Source organism: Apostichopus japonicus, chromosome 12, assembly GCF_037975245.1.
Source record: "Apostichopus japonicus isolate 1M-3 chromosome 12, ASM3797524v1, whole genome shotgun sequence".
Lineage (NCBI taxonomy): Eukaryota > Metazoa > Echinodermata > Holothuroidea > Aspidochirotida > Stichopodidae > Apostichopus > Apostichopus japonicus.
Window position 1 is genome coordinate 11,646,474 of NC_092572.1, and position 21,215 is coordinate 11,667,688.

Here is a 21,215-nt window from a genome sequence, read left to right on the forward strand (position 1 = left end):
ATGTGTTCTGCTTCCTATGTTCTAACTTCCCTTAACTGTATTTGTATATATTCTCTCTCGACTTATTCCACACCATTGCACCTGTTCAACACCATCCTTGCAATTTCTTCCCTTAACTGGATTTGTATATATTCTCTCTCTAATTATTGAACACCATTGTACCTGCTCAACACCATCCTTGCACTTTCTTCCCTTAACTGGATTTGTATATATTCTCTCTTGACTTATTCAACACCATTGCACCTACTCAACACCATTGCACCTACTCAACACCACACTTGCACCCCAAAATAACACTTCCCTGTTAACTATATTCAAGCCTTTAATCACATGTACACATCAATTACACCCTTATTGTATCCTTTTGGTTATATGACCACAACTTACTTGGGGTACTTGGTGGCATCTGTATGACATAAGGTGCACTGAGAGGTCCCATGCCAGCTGAGGTGTGGGCAGCCACAGATACTCTGTACCATGCAGATGGTGTCAGTTGGGTGATACGGGTCACCACCACGATGGGGTCGTTAATGGTCTTATTCTGGCCTGCATTGCTGCTGTTACTCAAGCAGAAGACAGAGTACCCGGTCACGATACCCTTGACCCGACTGGCAGAGGGAGGGGTCCAACTGACGATGAGGGATGTGGACCCATTAGGGCTGACCTGGACAGAACTTGGTGATACCCTGGGAACTGTCAAGTGAGGTAATCCAATGTTCATTTTAGAATACATGTATGAATGACATCTTTGCATTGAATTTACAACTTATAGCTATACTAGGGATAAATGTAACCCTCCAATAGAAGCACACATTATGTCCTTCTTTCATCACAGACAGATCAAAGGAGCAGTGCAGCCCTGGGTTTGTTGAAAGCAACTCTCATGTAATGGGAGGGGGAGGGGGAGGGGGAGGGGGGTGGTCTGGGATACTCTTACCCAAGGAAAGTAGAATTTTAAAAAGGGGAAAGGCTGCATCCTGAGACATATTTCGACTATAAGCTTAGGACTACAGCTAGGTCTTCACCTAAGGTTGTGCTATACTTTAGAATTTTTAGGTGACAGAGGTTGAAGAAGGGATATGCACCACCACCCTGGACCCACCCCTCGCCTACCAACTGATTCAGGCTTCCCCATTCATCAATTACCTTACAGCACATCACTTAGTACTTACTATCTTCAGCTGTTACTCCAATGAGAGGGTCGCTCTCTGTACCCTTATAGAGGCCATTGAAGGGTGTAACTACGATGGTATATGAATTCCAGGGATCAAGGTCTGTAAGGACCAGACTGCGACTATCTGTGACTGTCATGATCTTTTTCTTGGTAATCTGGTAAGTTGGATAGTAAGAGATGTGGTACCCGTCGATGTAGGCTGCGTAACGGTTCACCTGCGTGATTAAAGAAGAAAACGATCACGTATGAAAACAAACTAAAATACGGACAGATATCCGGAAAAATGAAGATATGTCAGTGTTATACGGACAGATATCCGGAACAATAAAGATATGTCAGTCAAGGTAATACCAACTAAAATACGGACAGATATCCGACACAATAAAGAATGTCAGTCAAGGTAATACCAACTAAAATACGGACAGATATCCGACACAATAAAGAATGTCAGTCAAGGTAATACCAACTAAAATACGGACTGATATCCGGAACAATAGAGATATGTCAGTCAAGGTAATACCAACTAAAATACGGACTGATATCCGACACAATAAAGAATGTCAGTCAAGGTAATACCAACTAAAATACGGACAGATATCCGACACAATAAAGAATGTCAGTCAAGGTAATACCAACTAAAATACGGACTGATATCCGGAACAATAGAGATATGTCAGTCAAGGTAATACCAACTAAAATACGGACTGATATCCGACACAATAAAGAATGTCAGTCAAGGTAATACCAACTAAAATACGGACAGATATCCGACACAATAAAGAATGTCAGTCAAGGTAATACCAACTAAAATACGGACTGATATCCGGAACAATAGAGATATGTCAGTCAAGGTAATACCAATTAAAATACGGACAGATATACAGTGGGTCACATGATTTTTCCTTGCATGGATTTTATTTTCCTTACAGTTCTTTTGTTACATGCTCATCAAGCCCACAGCCTAAGTTAGCTCCTGTGGATTTTGAGCATTACTTCTGAGGGAGGTGTGTGTGTGTGGGGTGGGGGGTGGGGATATGGTGTGTCTGGTGGCTCAGTCTTCATGGAAGATCCTGGGCCATGGTCCTTAAATGTTCCTGGCAGACGATGATTTTCATGAGCATAATCTTATTTTACTAGAAAAATCGTTAGTGTTTATCTTCTATACATACACTATGAAGTACTACTACATGCACAAAAACTTCATAAGAAAATTATCAATTTTAATTATCATCAATTCCATTTCATCTTTTACAAAAAACGACGGAAAATTTCCAAACATTAGAAAATTGTTTAAATTTTTCTGTAGAAAACTTACACTCCATGTGAGTTGAAGTTTAGTAGCACTGACTGGATAGGCACCAGTGACGGCCAGTCCACACAAGTTCAATTTGCTCTCCAACAGGGAATTGGGGATGGACGGAGGGGGTGCCAGATGGCCCTCTGGTAACGTCCTCACCGCCTCTAGTGAGGACTCGGTGCCGTCTCTCTCCCTGTGAAACGGCTGCACCGACACTGTGTAGTCTTCGTCTGGTATCAGACCTGTCACGATGTGAGAACTGTCTCCCATCACTGTCTTGAGGATGGAGTTTCCCTGCCCGGAACTTGGACGGCATTTGATTTTAAACCCGTCCAACGTCACATCGGAGCGTGAAATCTAGGAAATATAAATATTTGTGTTTACTAGTTATCTGCGGACAGAATTACACCTTGGTTTGACGCGAAGTACTCACGAACTGCGAGTCAAATAAAAAGAGCCTGGTTTTCTTTAAGGGAGAAAGAAAGGCTTATGATCGGATGCGTCGAAGCAAACCCTACATAGAAAGTAAAGCAATTTCACAAGAAAAATAATTTACTCAAAGGTTGACTTGCAATAAATAAAAGATAATGTCCATTAAGGTCGACTCTGCTCTGATGCCTGAGAGAGTGAAAGCTACATGTCATTAAGATGCCATAGTTAATTGCACTCTTGGCAAGGGAAGGCTAAAAGTGAGAACATTTTTCAACATTTGTAGAATGACCTTGAGACACACATCCTCTCTAAACCTTGAATCTGCTCTAAATAACATCCTGTCAGAAACACTGACGAGGAAACCACTTAGTTTACTCTCATAGCAAAATAAATATTGAGGAGGGCTGTGGAGGGGGGAAGGAAGAAGGGGAGGGAGGGATGGGAAAGGGGAATATTTTGACCATCTAACTTCCACAGGCAACTCACACATCCTCTAATTTCTTCCATGGACACTACCTTCAAACACACTCAAGATTGTTTAACCAAATCAAGATTTTATCACTATCCATACCAACAAAGAGCATTTTATTTTCAAAATTAAATGGTATATGGTTCTTCCATAGAAAGGGCCATTACTTGTGGAACTAGTCCAGAAGATCAAAGAAGTCGCACATTGTTGCAACAAACCATTGGCTCCATACAAATGTGACCTATAACCTTTGGTGGTGACTATGTGTACACAATACAAACTTATCATTCCCCACAAGAATGAGGGATTGATACAAATTGGATAGTGTCTGTTGATGTATCTAGAACAGATCTATCCTTTGACCTCAGAGTGGTAAAACTCTTACTATTAAATTCAACAGGGGCACTTGCTGGCCCTCTATGGAATGAACAGCAGTAGGGAACAGTAAAGCATGCAGGTTTTTTTTTTTTTTTTAAAGGAAACAAAATGAACTAATGTTTCAAACATCCAATTGGGGGGATTGCTAATGATTATGCATTATTTTGTTAATGCAAATGCATGTCCCTGTGAATACACCCTTAAATTGATGCCTAACTACATGTGACGTCAGGTGACGATAATAAATAGTCCTAAGACCGATGTTTCCGACTTGCTTACCTCCCACTGTAGAAGGATGGACGTTGGACTCAGAGGGACAGCTTTGGTGATGTCCACAGAAACTGAATCGATGAAGGCTGTTCCTTGGTCATCCCCTGTATAAGCAGCTGTTAAAACAAGAAAAATAATATAATGATTGATAGCAGGAAACAAAATAGCAAAACAAATAAAACAGCACAACCTCCCAGGGCTCCTTTCCTCCCAAAAATGACAACAAGTCGATCGTGTTTACGTACATAACATGACTGAAGAATGGAAAACGTGTGCTTGTATCTTTACAGCTGATGAACAGTTCTCCCTTCTCCACCCAACCCCCCCCTCCCCAGCCTCCTCCCCCATCATCTAGCTATCCCCTATGGAGTATTATAAGCAATGCAAGTTCTCCAAGAGTAAAGAAATGTAATACACTCTATTAGTTTAGCTGCAAACTTTTGTCAGCTTTCTATAAAAACTGACTCAAAAACTTTTCTGCCAATTCTAACAAGACTTTAACAAATATTGTCCACCTTCAACGAGCACATTTCAAAATTTGTTGTAGAGAGACTGACAGTCCTACGGTCAGTAAAATTTGAATGAAATCTTTTCTTTCATTAATGTGATCACCTCCCATGAGTATTCCCATGCTGCAACGTATATCTAAGAGGGACTGATTTTATGTTAAAAACTTTTTCTTTTTTTATTCTTGAAAAGTATCTCCTTCTGATTTCTGTCGTACTTAAGTGGCTTGCTTGCCCCAAGGATCAGATTGTGAATATTCTTTCTCCGAAGAGGAGATATTTAATCAAGAGGGGGAAAAGATCTTATCTCTCTCTCTCTCTCAAGCTTACACGTAGATGCAAACTAAGATACTACTTTTTATCTCTGTATTTAATGCTGCTGTTGTCTTTATATTGCTGGAGTATGCTGAGAAATTTATTTCATTTCGTTCCAAACCTGTTCTTTGAAAGTCATCTGCGATGGCAAATGCAATTCAGACTAAATCACAGAATATAATCAACTGCTCTCTGTTTGTATTAAGTAGTAAGTGCCCTTAAAAATTGCTAATTTATGATTGAACTTGCCTATAAAGTTTCATACATGAAAAATATATTTCCGAAATAGAATTCCGATAGGTATTACAATCTTCAAAAGTCTGGATAATATGCCAAAGAACAATCTATAATTATTTTGTACTTCAGAATAGGCCAGTTCATCTTGCAAAAGGAGTTTGAGGTGATGTCAATTCCAACATGGCCATCTACCTACACCTGTCAATTAACCCATACCCCCACCCATACCCCCCACCCCACCCCCCCACACACATATTAATGAAATGTTTGAATTTTATTACTTAATATCACCTCAGTCCACTGTCAGTTATTCTGTTATTTGGTGGACTACATTAACTAATTACATTGCCATCTTCCATTTTATCTTCCTGTCTTAAAAGTCAACTTGGGGGGCACTATCAGACTTTGAAAATATCTATGCAAAATTTGCTGCTTCTGAGCATGCTCAGTAAGTTAACTCTCAACTCACCCAATGTCACGACAGGACTGCTGACTCTACTTGGAATGCCGACGCCATTAGAGTTAATACCCCTCGCTAAGAAGACATACGGTGTCCCTGACTGCAGTCCAGTCACTACATGAGTTGTAGCTGCTATGATGCTATCCACCTTCACCCATCCTATCATGAAACAGAAAATATACAATACATTCTTAAGCAAAAGCAATGTGTGATGGGAATGACTTGACGATTTGCTTCAAAATACCCAAAAGATGGGGGGGGGGAGGTAATTCAATATACAAATGGACAACTATTAAAGACAAGTAAACACTTTTAGTATCATTATCAATTTATTCACCTGTGATTCACATACCCCCCTCCCCCTCCCCGGCCCCCACCTGCTCTCTACTCGAGATAATAAAAAATAATGACATAATCACTGTGGCTTCTTGTTGTCTCTAACATTCCCAAGTACAATATCTAAATACATGCATCAAATCAACAGTAACAGGCAACTTTAGACGCAACAGACAGTAGCTTATAGAGACAGGGGAGCGGATGATTTCAAAATTCTTACAAACCACAGAGGTCCGTCTATTAATTCGTTACATTCTATTTTTAAATAAAAAATAAAATAAGAACCAAACAGAATAGGAAAGGAAAGAAAATGTCAAAGGATTCCTGAGGACAGGTGTTGGGTGTTATATATATACCTAATGCTGTGTTAGGTGTAAAGTACTCTAGCCTGTACGATGTAACCGGTGGCCTTCCCGCAACGCCAGCGGCAGGACTCTCCCAACTAAGCTGGACAGAGTTCCGGGTGACGTTGATGGCCGATAAGGATGAAGGGGCCCCCGGAAGATCAGGGATGTTGGGAGGTGGTTGAACCAATGAGGGCTGGTTGTTTCCTAGGTAGAAATAACAGGGGAAAAAAAAACATATAACAAGTTGAAAAGAGAAAGACCGAAATCATTACCAGCTCTAATAGTAGTAGGCCCTGAAAATGAGATATTTGTTCATCACATGGGATATCCAAACTTTGAGTGAGGCATTACAAAGGTTTTAAGCACATAGAGCAAGAATTAGCAAAATAAATTCCAATTTTTCTGAAAGGTACACACCAAACCGAAAAGTACAGAAATAGAACAATAGCTATAAATGGCTTCTAAATAATTCCTTACCTGCAGGAGATATTTGTTCTAAGTATAATAAAATCGCTAAACCGGTGAGATCAAAATGATGTGTGCTTGTTATCCTCTGGTCATTCGTATTTTTAGATTTTGACTTTTATCTTTTTACTTTCCAAAATACTTTGAAGAGTTCTTTCTCCTGGAGGTCGTGACCTATTCTTTGAATTATTCCCAGGCTTACAGGAAAGATTAAACATGAGCATAGAATGTATCTGCGATGGCAAAACACTTGTTTGATTATACAAGTACCTCTTACTGTTTGAATGTAAGTGACCTTTTCTTTTACATTTTATTATTACACTATTACTTTATTTATGGCCAGCGATAATCTGATGCTGGGTTTTACCCTTCCCTTCCCTTCCGCCGCCCCCCCTCCTTTCGAAAGTTTTCTAAAATACATTTATGTGCACTCCTTTAAGACTTTAACACCCCCCCCCCACACCCATATGCAAGTTGACCAGATTTAAGTTTCATTCTTGATAACACAGCTTTAACTTTTGCATGCAAGATTTTGGAACCACCCCTCCTTGAGTATAAATTATTGAAATTGTTGAAATTAAATTGAAAAGATAAATTGCAGGCCAAACACTTACTGATGACTGTCAAGGAGGCAGACCAACTGCTCTCCCCGCTAGCGTTTGTTACCATGCAGCTGTAAGAGGCGGTGTCCGCAGGCTGGACCGACAGGATTCGCAAAGTATGCGAACCATCCACCGAAAATCTGACACAAAGAAACAAGACAGGAATCAGGAGAGATCGACGCTAAAGACATATTCAAACACATCTGATAAATTTATGAGAATATGAAATTTATTTTGTTCTAGTTTTAAAACTTCCCTTGGCACATGTGCAAGACCACCGGGCGACACACAATGTATCTTCCCTTTAGTGTCAGTTACTTCATAGTTCTGCAAGTTTATATAAATATCGTTTGAGGTTAAAACTAATGTGCTTTGTGAATATTTTAGAATGTTCCATATTTGGAGTATTAATACTTCCGAGAATTGGTTAATACACTCGTTGAGATTTTGGTGAAACTCTTTGATAGATTGGTAAAGTCGTAATACCTTTTACTGTAAGAACAAAATAATAATAGTAATATATACTTTGAAAAAATTGTACAAATTGTTGACTTCTCATACTGCAAAAATCTGTTATTCCAGAGATGGAAGATTGGAATCTAAGAGGTTTATTACCTGTTCCTTTCTTGGATGGGTTCCCCCTCCTTGGTCCACTGGACTTCACCTACATCGTCCACTAACAAGCAATAGAAGACAGCAGTTGACCCTTCCATTAATGTCTGGTCAAACGGTCCTGTTCTTATAACTGGCGGTGGAGAGAGACTTGACCCTACCAAAGTGAGAACCAAAACCAAGATATTGTTTCTCGTGTTATCAAGTAGAAAATGTGATCCAAATGCCTACATCGTATTAGGTTCTTCCAAATTTTAGAGAGACGGATGAGGGCAGGGGTAATGAATGACGGATGGAGGGAGGGGTAAAAATGATGGATAGAGGGAGTTCGGGTAAGAATGACATATGGATCGAGGGAGGGGTAAGAATGAGTCAGATAACGGTAGAGGCACAGAGGCAGAGTAGTGGGGGGGGTATGGAAACTCTTGTGCAAACCTATAAAAGTGAGGGAGAGTGACTGTTAGAGGGAGTAACATTTATATTCTGTTAATTAACCTTGAGATAAAAATTCTAAACTGTTTTCCTACGACAACAGAGACGGTAACTGTAACTTTGAGACACGTTATTGACAATTTGATGATAACATCGCAATTAGCACTACTCAGTGTTCGGTTCCTCGAGTGTATCTGTTATCTCGTAATTGCTGCGTCTCTATTACAGCTGTTAGATTTTATTATATCCAAATGTGAATATCATCCGACGACAGAATGAGACTCGTGACACATTGCTATCTCCTCCGACAATTACCCCAGGGTTTATTCGGCTTAACGAAACAAGCTTTTAAGAGGATGCGTTTCTCTGTTCTGCAGGATTCCATTTCAATTTTTCTTATTTCTTTTCTTTTGTTTGAATAACATGAGAAACCTGAGTCATTCAAGATTCATCCTATTAACCTTCACATCAGAAGTGTACCGTTACTCCAAAACAGATGGAGGGTCCCTTCTAACGTCTGTTCTTTATCATTAGAACATGATGCAATTACTGACGACTCCAATGGTTCTATTTTAAAACAAATCTTTTGTTTCTTGGTCTAGACTTTACTCATTAAATGTAAAATAAATAAAGGACTTTCCAAGGTCTTCCAAACCATTCGTACACAAAACAAACAGAATGTGTCGGACTAGAGAGAAACCTTTTGTGTGAAATGATCAAAAGTAAACCTTGAAACTTTCGAAGCAAGAAAAAAATAAAAAATAAATAAACAAACAGTATTGTAGAATACTGAGTTATCTAAACTCTGCACATTCTTCTATTTTCCCCATTTTTGGAATTATTTTTCACACTGAATGGTTACGTAACAGATGTACGACATTGTCCGTTCTTACCAGGAAATATAAAACTTAAATATTTTACCACATGGGGGGAGGGTCTGACTCACCTATGACCCTGACAAGAGCACTAGCTTGGACGTTCCCCGACCCACTGTTGGTGGAACAGACGTAGGTCCCCTCGTCATCCTCCTGCGCTCCAGAGATGTGTAAGGTACCCTGGCTGTCCACCCTGAAACGACCCCTCGATTCCCCCGACTGCAGTGTTAAACCCTGGAAGAAGAAAAGTTTTAAAACAAAACAGTTATTACTGATATCCTTTACGTTTGATCCCTGTTGATATACATACCAAACCCCAGTCCGGGCAATTAAGAGTTGGCTGACTTAGCATGTTAATTTATTTATCTGCTCGTTAACTTTCACCCCAACGAAATCATCTTAAAATGGTGTATTAATTTGATTGGATATCAATTATGTTATTCTCAGTCGCGCTACGGACCTGGCAAAATCATCAAATGGACGCAGATACAGACAGAAAGATACAAATTTCTCCACACAGCGACGAATGATTTCAAGTAATTTCAACCACTCGTGTCGTTTTATTGGTCGATGGAAGACCTGAAGAAGATTACTTTTTTTTTCAACCTGAGAGTAAAATTCCTTCCTCAACTTTTGCCAGAGCTACTACTACTACCGACCACTATTTTATCCAAACCATTCGATACGGAGGGACGGTCACGTTCTCCTTTTGAAGTTCTCCAATTTTCTAACACTTGAGGTTTTAAGTAGTCCTTGTATCCAGCTTCCTTCCTCATGACCTAGTTTCCTTTCAAAATACCCTTTAAAATACAAAAATACTTTGTCCCTCCTAACAAGAACAACAAATCAATTCTCTATCTATTTTCTTACAAAACAGTCCTCTTTTTTCTTTTTTCCTATTTTTTTTCTTTCTCCTTATTTCATTCATCCTGCTGTCTTTACATATCAAACACAGTAAGAGCTTAAAGACTCTTTCCCGGGACTCAAGTTTTCCTCGAAAATCAATTCTTCTCCAGTTGTGTTTATTTTTAGACCTTTCCCCATAACTAGGCATAATGTCTCTCGCTGTACAAGTATCTTTGGTTTCTTCACCGTCACCTTTTTTTTATTGCGCGATAAAAGTTCTAACCGTACACTGAACACCTGAAAAATCGATCGTGTTAAACGCTTGGAAGACTAGTACAACAAAAACATGAATAAAAAAATATTATGGATTCCTTTTATATCAGATATGAATTTATATCACCAAAAATTTATACATTACATTAACCCTGCAAAGGTTTGGATAGGTGGTCAATAATGGATGGGTGGGTTGGCCAATGTTTAACCATCGCAAATGAATTTTGAATAAACAGGATAAGACTGGCATATATTTGTGCTTCTTTACGTGCTACAACTCAAATTGGCTTAGTCCAGAAAGCACAAATTGACAAAGACAAACTTTAAAGTGTTTTTAACTTTAACAGGTGTGCAAGTGCTTTTAAACAGTTTCAGATAAATTCATATTATTTTATGGGGAGGAGAATAAAAAGACTGGCATATGTAAGTTAAGTGCTCTACAACTTCAATTGACCAAGAATCGGCTGAATAAGCCATGAAATTATGGAAAATGACAAAATATTTCAATGTTTTTTTTTTCTAGCCTTGACAGGTATCAGATTTTATTAAATATTACTATTATTTATTGTCATTATAACGAAAACACTGCAAAGTATATGTATGTATATATGAAGTCCCTATACTCATACTTGTATTCGTACTTTTAGTACTCAAGGCATTGTAGTATATAGTGGTAACGACTAGTACTAATGATGCACCCTTACTTGTGTTTAGAACATTGTACTCATTTTACAACTCACACCGATTAATTACAATTGTACTTGTACTCATGCTGTTGTACTCACCACTTCATCATTCTGCCAGAAGACATCAGGAGGTGGGTTTCCTCCTGCCTCACAGTGAAGTGCGACGTTATCATCTACGGACACGGTCTGGTCCCTGGGAAGGACATTGAAGGCAGGATCATCTACAGAAGAAGAAGAAGAGAAGGTAGTGTTTAACAATGTGCATATTATTCTGATTGGTGGAACCAGCATCAGAGATGCCTTGGGAAGAGGAGAAGGGGGAGGAGGAGGAGGAGGAGGAGGAGGGGAGGAGAGGAGGGGGTGGAGGAGGGGAGGAGGAGCGGTGGAGGTGGGGGAGGGGGTAGTTGAAGAGGGCCTAGGGGAGGGGATAGTTGGGTAGTAGTAGGAGTAGGGAGGTTGGCGGTAAGGTAAAGTCTAACTTTTGGGGAAGGATTATTATAGGAGCAACCATTTCAATTTGCTTGCTTAAGATTGTACTGTTGCTCTCGTTCCATAATTGAGGGCCAGGTGAGACAAGAAAACCAATTCCCGATAGTTTACCTTCCCCTCCCCCTTTTACCTGCCTGTAGCCTTTTGTATGAATCAAATAAATCCATTCCATAAAAACTTTGTCTTCAAGTCCTTGTCCATTGATCAAGTTTTCTGATTAATATGTTCTCTTGTACACACAGATTTTGATCTACGTACTAATCAGGCCATTAGGACTTCAACCTGGTTATCCCTCGCTTGGTTTATACCTGGAACAAAATGCCCATTTTCCGGGTATCACATAATCAATGAAGTAACCTAAGCTGTTTTCCTTATCTTAGCTAATGAAGCAGCTGCAGCAGGAAAAAACTTCACAAAAGAACTTGATGAGTAAGACAAGGAAGAAAGTCTCGGTTACTTCTTAAATCACGTGGTACCCAGAACATCGCCGTTTTTGTTCCCGGGTATAAACCCAGCGGGGGCTTTACCAGGTTGAACTTGTAATGGTGGCTTTGCATTAAGAACCAACAGATAATCTCTCTTAACAAGAAAAATAAATAAATAGATAAATAAAGCTTGCAACTTTGCAGGTAGCTCTAACTTTGACAGCCAGTGGTATACCGTCATCAAATTGCACTCAAATTTGTTGTCACGTGTGGTGCATGCACATGGCTAATAACTGTCATGGATGTACATAAAACACGGATGCCTTTCAGTGCGCTGCGAGCCACGCGGCATAATTAAGCAAGAAAACATCTTATTACGTTTCCCACGAGCTCTTGCTCTTCTCTGGAAGGAAATTGTTGTATTGTATTAAACTAGCCCCCTTTCAAAATGCCACCTGTAATGGACTGTGTTTTAATGCACTTTTAACGTCATCAAACTGTTCTCTCTTCTGTTCTTTCTTCATCTTCTTCTTCTCCTACTTAGTCTTGTCTACTCTTTTCATCCTGCTGCGCATGTAGTCAAAGGAATTGAAGCTCCATCAGAAACCTGTGCCAAAGTGATCTAACAATTAAAGGATTTTGCAGAAGATTACCTTTGACAAGTCTGTTTCCATTATAGTCTACTAATGATTTCCTGAGAAGATCTTAGGGAAGTTATCATTCAGCTTGATAAGTACCCCCCTGGTGATGTTTCGACTTTAATGTATCCTCTCATTCGCAGAGTTTATATATATATTTGAAGACTTAATCTGTAAATGGGGGCAACTTAATGAATTTGAGGACAAGCATTATTACCACCTGTTACATAACAAGGAATAGACTAATGCTCTCCAGGGTAACAAAGAATATGTAACTGTTCTCTTAGCTACAACCTGCCGCATATGAACAGGGTTGTGCAAATGTTCAAAGCCATAGGCTGACATGGGTGGAATAAATACAAGAAATTCCCAGAAAGATATTTCCAACGCGAAATGAAAATTGCTCCATCACTAACGGTCGATAAGGAACAAGATTTATCCGTAAACTGTCCAACATGAGAAATTTATAATGTAGGTATGAGTGGTTAATACTACAGTTCTGTGAACAAATTATATATTAATATATAATATATTAATCACATTAATTAATCGAAGGGGAGATACAATTTTTGAAGCCTGTCAAATTTCCTGCATATCAATACAAACTGTAAGCCTGTTCCTACTGTAAGCTACAAATATGACCCTAACTGAAGCATTGGTACGAGAGGTCGTGTTCTTATCGTCTTGAGTATATATTGTACATTACAATTATCCCCAACCTGATGTACAGTGAAAGCCATACTCACACAGTGTGGGTTCATCAGTATTCAACACTTAAATGACCAACTGATCATGTTAAACTGAGCTATAGTTAAAAAACGTAGACAATTCATGCTTGGAGCTGCCTCAATATACCCCCAAACCTATAGCTTAATGAATTTAAGAAGTTAAGAACAATCCCTCCCCCAGCCCCCCCCCCCCAATACAGTCATTAAGTATACTGAATTATAACAACCTGTCTTATTATTTAGTGTGTAATCAATTCACAGTCCAGACAGCCAAAAGAGGGCCAAACTTTTTTGGGATAAAATGGATAAAACAATTAAATGAGAATGCAAGAGCAGCGCTGTGCACCCACAGTCAGACTTATTGCATAGATTGAGAATAAGTCCTTTGTCAGAACAGTTAATGTTGAAAGCCATGTCCATTCAGAAAGTCTACACAACCTACGTCTGAATAATGAGTTCATATCTTCAACCAACAGTGAAGAATTCTTGCATTCAAAGTACAGTATCTCTACAAAATGCAAACGTCTACATAAATATGATTCACATATCGAATGTTAAAATGAGTGCTCTTAAAATGAAGAAGCGAGGGAGCCTAGTTTATCTCATTACTATGACATTTAAATATATATTAAAATTGACTATGCCAACATAGAATTTTATTTTTTTTAAATACAAGAAAAACATTCCATTTTACTTTGACAACAGTACGGTAAGCTGTATTAATTCTCAGTTTAAAAGTATATGCAGAAACAACTGCTGTCAGCTTTGGTTGGTTTTTGACAGTTCTCGATCAATTCCCGGGGTGTGAACAAGTGAAACAGGAGTGGCAAATTACATTAAATATTCAAGCTATGATAATAAATCAGATGACAATGCATTGACTTCTCTCAAAGGTTTATAAAGGAAATGTGAAAATCTTTGTATCTCGGACTAGTGTATGTACACGCAGATGTCTACACATCTGCTACAACATCAGGTGTCAGAATCGAGCCGGCCAGCCGGCCGACAGACCCACCGGAGGCAAGAATGAAAAGTACCTTCACATTTGAAAATAAAACTCAAAACATATAACATCACCATGGGCAAAAAACTGAATTTCTTTCATGAGTAAAACAAAAACTCTACAGAGATAAGTCTTTGATATTTGAGAGAATCACACGAGAGTCAGATGTACTTTGGATGGCTGGACGGTGCGTGCACTATTGAAATGTCTTTTTATTTATTTATTTATTTTTTTATAAGTTGGTTTGCGGTGGAGGAGGAGGAGGTGTAAGAGGAAGAAGTATTAAATGATGTGTGATCAATGCCATACGTACTGTTGTACTGCAGAACCGTTTAAACTTTGATTGACATATTATTTATTTTTTTTGCACCAGAAATGATTACTTGAGTGAAAGGAAGTGCGTCAATGTGCTGCAAAGAACAGCATGTTCCATCCCGTCGTCCTCGGTCGGAGGAGGAGAGAATAATGTACTTTTACTTTGGTGTGCGCGTGAGGCCTTGGCCTCGCAGTCACCACGGATAGTCACATGACCACCGTGGTCACGCTGCTGGGAAGAAGTTAGTTTTTAAACAGAGACACTTTACAGCTGCGATGGTATGAAATGTATAATTACATTTTGTTATCAGTTCTGTCTTTCCTTTGTGCAAAATAAAAGAAGTTAAAGCTATATCAATTTCTACATGTTATGTTACATGCTAAAATTCCCCCACATGCATGCAACCAAAGTGAATTCTCTCCAATAGTGCACAAGAACAAAACTCTCTCTTTCTCAACACTAACCGGATAAATCCGAACCCCTTCTGAATTTATAAAAATAAACCTGATGTAAAATTCCTACCATGTAAAGGTAATAATGCTCAAAATCCCATCATGTCTTTGTAATGTCATTGTACAGCGCAGTTCAGTATTTTTATTACTTCAAGCAGTCTATTATACTATATTATACTATACTATACTACTATACTAGTCTATACTATAATAGATACTATACTATACTATACTTTACTATACTATACTACACTACACTACACTACACTATACTATACTATACTGTACTATACTATACTTTACTATACTACTATATTATACTTTACTATACTATACTGTACTATACTTTACTATACTATACTACACTATACTACACTATACTATACTGTACTATACTATACTGTACTATACTATACTTTACTATACTATACTATACTATACTGTACTATACTTTACTATACTATACTATACTATACTTTACTATACTATACTATAGTACAGTATACTATACTATCGTCCTCCTTTGAGTTCAACATCACTTCCAAATTCTCCACCTGCCCTCACTTCCAAAAACTTGAACCCTTGACTGCAAGATGAACCTGCCAGTCTCTTCTCCAAGCAAGGATGATTCCTACTGATCCTATTGGTTTACCCCCTGATAAGCCCCTGATGAGCCCCCTTGCTATAGGGATCAATGATTCTGGTCATGCTTTGATACCCCCAAACAAGGTGAATATATGAGATCATCTTTGCCAGCTAGTAAGGTCTCAGAGCTTAACAAGTAAGTAGAGTGGTAGGTGTATTTCAAGTGCTGTGTTTATCATCACAACTAGAATGGACTTCATGAGAGAGGTAGTGAGTGATACATCATACCTATATAACACTTCTAATACCAACTTGAAATATTACCCTTTTTTGAAATTTTTAGGTGCAAGATATCTTATCAACTTAGTAGTTGCCATGGTAATAAACAATTATCACAAGCTGGTACCAAGTTATTAGTCATTAGATTAGACTCTTTGTAACTTATTGATAATTTTCTCCTTCCACATATTCAACCATATCCCTCTCTCTTCATTTTGGTTTCCCCTGAAAGGAAAAACTATGGAGTGACTCTCGTCGACCCCGCAAAAGTTTGAGGGGGACAGCGGATTTTCAAAATCTGCAAAGTACTCTTATGGTTCGATTCATCCAACACTGTAGCATACAGAAACATTGTACTCAAAGCTGAAGCCAAAGTGAATAAATCAGGTCAAACATCAGGAGTCTAATGCATGCTATTAGTTCCTCAATACCGCCCTCTCTACCTTTCGGGAAACATTTCATAGTTTTGTAGTTTCGATAAAATGTATTACCTTTTTCTATCTCCTTCAATCTTTCTTTTTTTTCCCCAAACAAATTATGTCCTAAAACATTCATTGGCTGCTTGATTGAAGTTCCATTAGCAATTAAGAATAACATTTACAGGATTCACAAAAACATCATTTTAATTTAAGAAATTTGCAAACTGTTTATCACAATTTGCTGCCAGAGGAAAAGGTCATCACTTTCACCTCAGTGCTTTTCCACTGTATAAAAGCAATTTTTATCAAACGAAAATAAAATAGGGAAAAAATGGACCTATATATTGGCACATTTTTAGTCATTTCGACATATATCTAAGAGTTACGAATCGGGCAGAGCTATTGCAATAGCCAGACAAGAAACCAGGTCAGAATATTTTGACCTACTTCCTGTTTATGTATCAGTTAAGGTCTTCTCAGTTTCATGTCCTAATTTTTCTACTTTTTTTTTTTTTTTTGGCTTCACTTTAAAAGACCAGCAAAACCTCCAGTAATTACAAGGGCTGCCGATTGCTCACGCCTTACCTTAACCTCCTTTTCAATCACAATAACTTTGATTTTTCTTCTTTTTTTTTTTCTTCTTTTTTATGAACTTAACTCCTTATCATTACTACACACACGAAGTATGACCTTTTCCCTTGGTACCAACACCCACCCAAACAACAAACACATTGTGAACTGCGATTCCACCTCTGCTAAATAGATTAAATGCGGGCTAAAGCAAATCTCCTCGGGGCTTTGACCTACGAACATAATTTCGACCTCGCCCTCAAAACGCAACCCAGAAATTTACCAGAGCTGTCGCACTGGATGTGTCCTCCAAATCGCGCCCCCCGCGGGGACTCTTGTGATCAGGTGAGAAGCTGCACCCTGCGACATGTTTTGGTAACAAATCACTTCATAATTTGAAGCAGCTGAAAATTAATTTTCAGAGAAAATACTCCGTAGATTGGTCACGTCTTGGTATAACGCCTCCCATTGACTTAGATGTTCAAGTCACGGAAGGTAACCATAATTAGATTCACAACTTTCTAAACACTGACCTATGAAATCAGCTGTTTTATATACATATATTCCGGTTATATCATATTGCGGTTCAATGGTAACTAACCGACCGGCTCTTGCTCTGTCATCTTATTTTCTTTCAGATAAGTTAATTTGCATATCAGTTTTTAATTGTGGGGTCAAATAAACAGAGGGGGTGGGGGGTGACTTCTTTAATAAGGAACATATGCATGGAAATTTCGTATTATATAGTTACAAAGTAATCAACAAGTTTCAAATATTTGTAAGTTCCGATTATTAAAGCTTCTATTTGAGAAATTCACATGTTAAATTGCTTAGTTTGCAAAAAGCACAAAAACCTCATTCCAAAATTACTTATAAACCACAGGGTGGTTATTTCCCGTCCTTGTGCAAAAGTATTACAAGTGCTTGTCCAAAATAATGTATTATGACTCTGTTTAAAACACATGGAGATCGTTCAAGTCACAAATAATTAACGATTCTGTTTTATAATCGTGTATCACAAAAAGTTTTTTTTGCCAAAGACTATCAACTTCTTGCATATTAGTGCATTAAAATCGGGAATCACATTTTTCAAAACAATTGAGCAAATATGCAAGTCTTTTCTTCTCCCGTGCAAATTGAAATCAAATGTTGGTTAAATATATAGCTAAATGTAAGTCAAGGTAGTGAACTTCATTCACGGCCGTATGTTGTCGACTGGATGGAGACTTTATGTAATGGACGCAGCAATCTGCTAGTTTGAAGCACCTGATTGCATGGCATGCCACACGTGTCCATCATGAACTTCAAAAAGCACCGTAATTAGTCCACATATGTCTTTCTGATTATCTCTCCGAGGAAAATAAACCCATTCCTATGTAAATGACCTATCGGTAAACGCAACAAAGTAATCACTTGGCTCTCTCTCTGATACCGGTAATCAGTTAAACTGTTTAGCTAGGAGAGAAATGAAGACCACCGAAAAAAAAACGACACAAAAACAAATACCAAAGACAGATGATCAGAGAAGATGAGTAGAGTACATTTCTTTTTCAAAAACCTCAAAAGCTGTGAGAAATGAGGCTAACTAAGGTTGACCCATAAATCTAATGGGATTCCATCGAAGTACGACCGAGATCCGTTAATTGCTACAATTGGCTGCAATCTCTGATGGTTGCAAGCTCTAGTTAATAACATGTGTAACTTTGACGTTGATAACGAACCAGTCCCCAGGGTCGTCCCTCTCTTGCCTAGGTTACTCTCTTTCATTTCGTCCATCTTTTATGATCCCTGTTCCATCTTTCAGACCGAGGGAGGCTTGGTGTAATCCGATACGCTGTGCACTGACGTTCATTTTATCGAAAACGGTCATCGTCTCAATTGTTTTGGGGTACTCGTCCCAAAAATATCGTGCAAAACCTTAAGATTGTTCCGTGAAGCATTCACATCTAGTTACATTGTTTTTAGCATGTTTAAGTTATTTTTATGCCTGTCTCGAGTAAAATGTTGGATTGCTTTCAGTCCTTCTGGCACCATCTTGACAAGGATACACAATGTCATACAGGATAAGGGCCCCACACACCCCCAACCCCAAAATATATTTTCCACATTTCAAGCAATGTTATCCTCTAAGTAGGCTTTCGTCTCCCTTAACAGTACTCCAACCTTTGCTCATTTACTTCTACTTCGTTCAACTTTCACATATTCTATCTCCATCTTGCAATTCAGCAATCCTTAGACTGTCGATGATCTTTTGTCACAGAATATTTCATTTCTTCTCCTGTCACCATCTGGTCCCATCCTCTTGCCTAGTCTCTTCCTCCTGGATCTCCTGCCTCCTCCCTCCTCCTCCCGCCTCCTCTACGCCAGCGAACATCTTTCCTCACTCCCTACCAGATCGTTCGGTGAATCACAGAGTTGCGCAATTCTTTTTCACATTCCTGACTCTAAGGTAATGACAAACCCTCCCTCCCTTTGGACAGAATGCAATTTTAAGCCTGACTAGTTTTAATAACTATCATAGTCCGTGAGTCCTCATAAATCACTGCCCGTAATTTGACAACAATAATAATTTCGAGCCAAATAAATGACGACACTCTCCTTGATGCGATATCGACGACTGCCGATTCTGCACGAACTTTGCTGAAACTTACACTGCCCTCCCTAGACCACCGGATGGTGCAATTGGAAAACATTAGACGTTTTTTAATTCTCAAACCGGAGAGGACCTATTCTGGCGAGATTGAGTTTCGTCCGAACTGTCGTTTTTCAACTCCCCCTTGTAGATCAGAATCGCCTCACGCTGATTGTCCCCAGAAATGATTCGATGGATTTTTCTCTCCTCTTTCGTAAAGATTTTGATAAAAGCAGTGAGTTACCCGATATGCCCATCAATGCCTTCCACCAATGTTTGTCCATTTGATCTCCGGAATGAAAGCAGCCAGCGTACACCAGGGACTGCATGCAAAGACCCGGGCTCAAGAGTAAAATCAATATTGATTTTGAGGTATGCAACAGCATCTTTACCTCTCTATATCTATCTCTCTCTCTCATGTTTGTGCCAAAATGTTGAATAAGAAGACACAAGGTGGATGGATCTCAGAAAACTGTAAACCATTTGGCCATGAGATTTGTTGTTTAAAGTGATGAAGAATCGGAGAATCGCTGCTGCTGTAGAGATGTTTTACACAATTTTTTTATCTTTCTCTCTCTCTAAAGAAAAACCTCCACGAATAAGGAAATACGACAGACACGCCGAAATCATTTAGTATGAAAGCACCTTGGGGTTTCAGGATATCAAAGGGAGAAGTATGTTGATAAGACAGTCACAGGTGAAAACGGAGAATGCGGGATTGGAGTTGGCTGTCGTAGGTGGGGTGGGGGAGTGGAGCAGTGGGGTGGGGGAGTGGAACAGGGGTGGGAAGGCTGAGGATATGGTTCTCAGGGACACCATTCAGCATTTGTCCAAAGCTGAGTCCTGACACCTAAGTTGGCTTGTTTTCCACTGCAGATAAACTTAGCATCTTCATCCTCCTTTAATCCTCCCCATGTTCCTGAACACCATCCCCTCCCCTCTCTCCCTCCTCCCCCCTCCCGTCCATCCCCTTACTCATCTTGTGTATATAGTTACTTCTTCACCTATCATTAACCAATCACAAAAAATTCCATCGACATTATCAAAGATCCCAACCAAACCCTACCCTGGACACCCTACAACCCCCTCCCACCCTCCTCCTCTTTTCAAGAAAAGGACATAAATAGCTTACCACCAATCCTCAAGGTTGCAGCCTCCTGGTAGACACCATGATCTTTCTTCACCACACAGTGGTAATTTCCTGCATCTTGAATGTGAACGTTCCTGATTTCAAGAGAACCGTCATCTTTTATCTCATGTCTGAAAAAAACAGAAACATTACACAACATTTGTATTGACCTCTAATGAATAAAAGCATACTTGAAGGAAAAACATGCAAGAATATTGTTCCCTATCCCTCCTTGCCATCTCCCCCACCCCTACCCTCCTTTCCCTATCCCTATCCCCTCCCCTCCCCCTTGCTAGGGTACTAGTAAGGCCATGCAACCATTTTACAGACATAGCCTAAAGCAAACTGTTAACCACTGAAGCTTACAGCATAAACTCTGTGTTTTCTTCTTTCAAGTGAATTATGCCATGATTATTTTGTGTCCCAGCTTCAAAGTTTATACTTCATATAATTATACTCTGTGTACAACAAAAAGTTTTGTCAGCCTTGTTTTTAGCCTCATGCATGGTGTAGCAATTGACACAAATTGCAGAATATT

General features: G+C 39.0%; 1 protein-coding gene across 1 annotated transcript in view; it reads right to left on the reverse strand.

Annotated features, from left to right (window-relative positions):
- Positions 1 to 21,215, reverse strand: part of LOC139977004 (roundabout homolog 2-like) — a 264,174-nt gene that overhangs the window by 12,058 nt on the left and 230,901 nt on the right. The window contains 11 exon segments of the mRNA XM_071985943.1: positions 388 to 693; positions 1,173 to 1,389; positions 2,490 to 2,828; positions 4,030 to 4,136; positions 5,548 to 5,697; positions 6,231 to 6,425; positions 7,301 to 7,428; positions 7,904 to 8,057; positions 9,279 to 9,441; positions 11,112 to 11,233; positions 20,681 to 20,808. Coding sequence (XP_071842044.1) covers positions 388 to 693; positions 1,173 to 1,389; positions 2,490 to 2,828; positions 4,030 to 4,136; positions 5,548 to 5,697; positions 6,231 to 6,425; positions 7,301 to 7,428; positions 7,904 to 8,057; positions 9,279 to 9,441; positions 11,112 to 11,233; positions 20,681 to 20,808 — 2,009 coding nt within the window.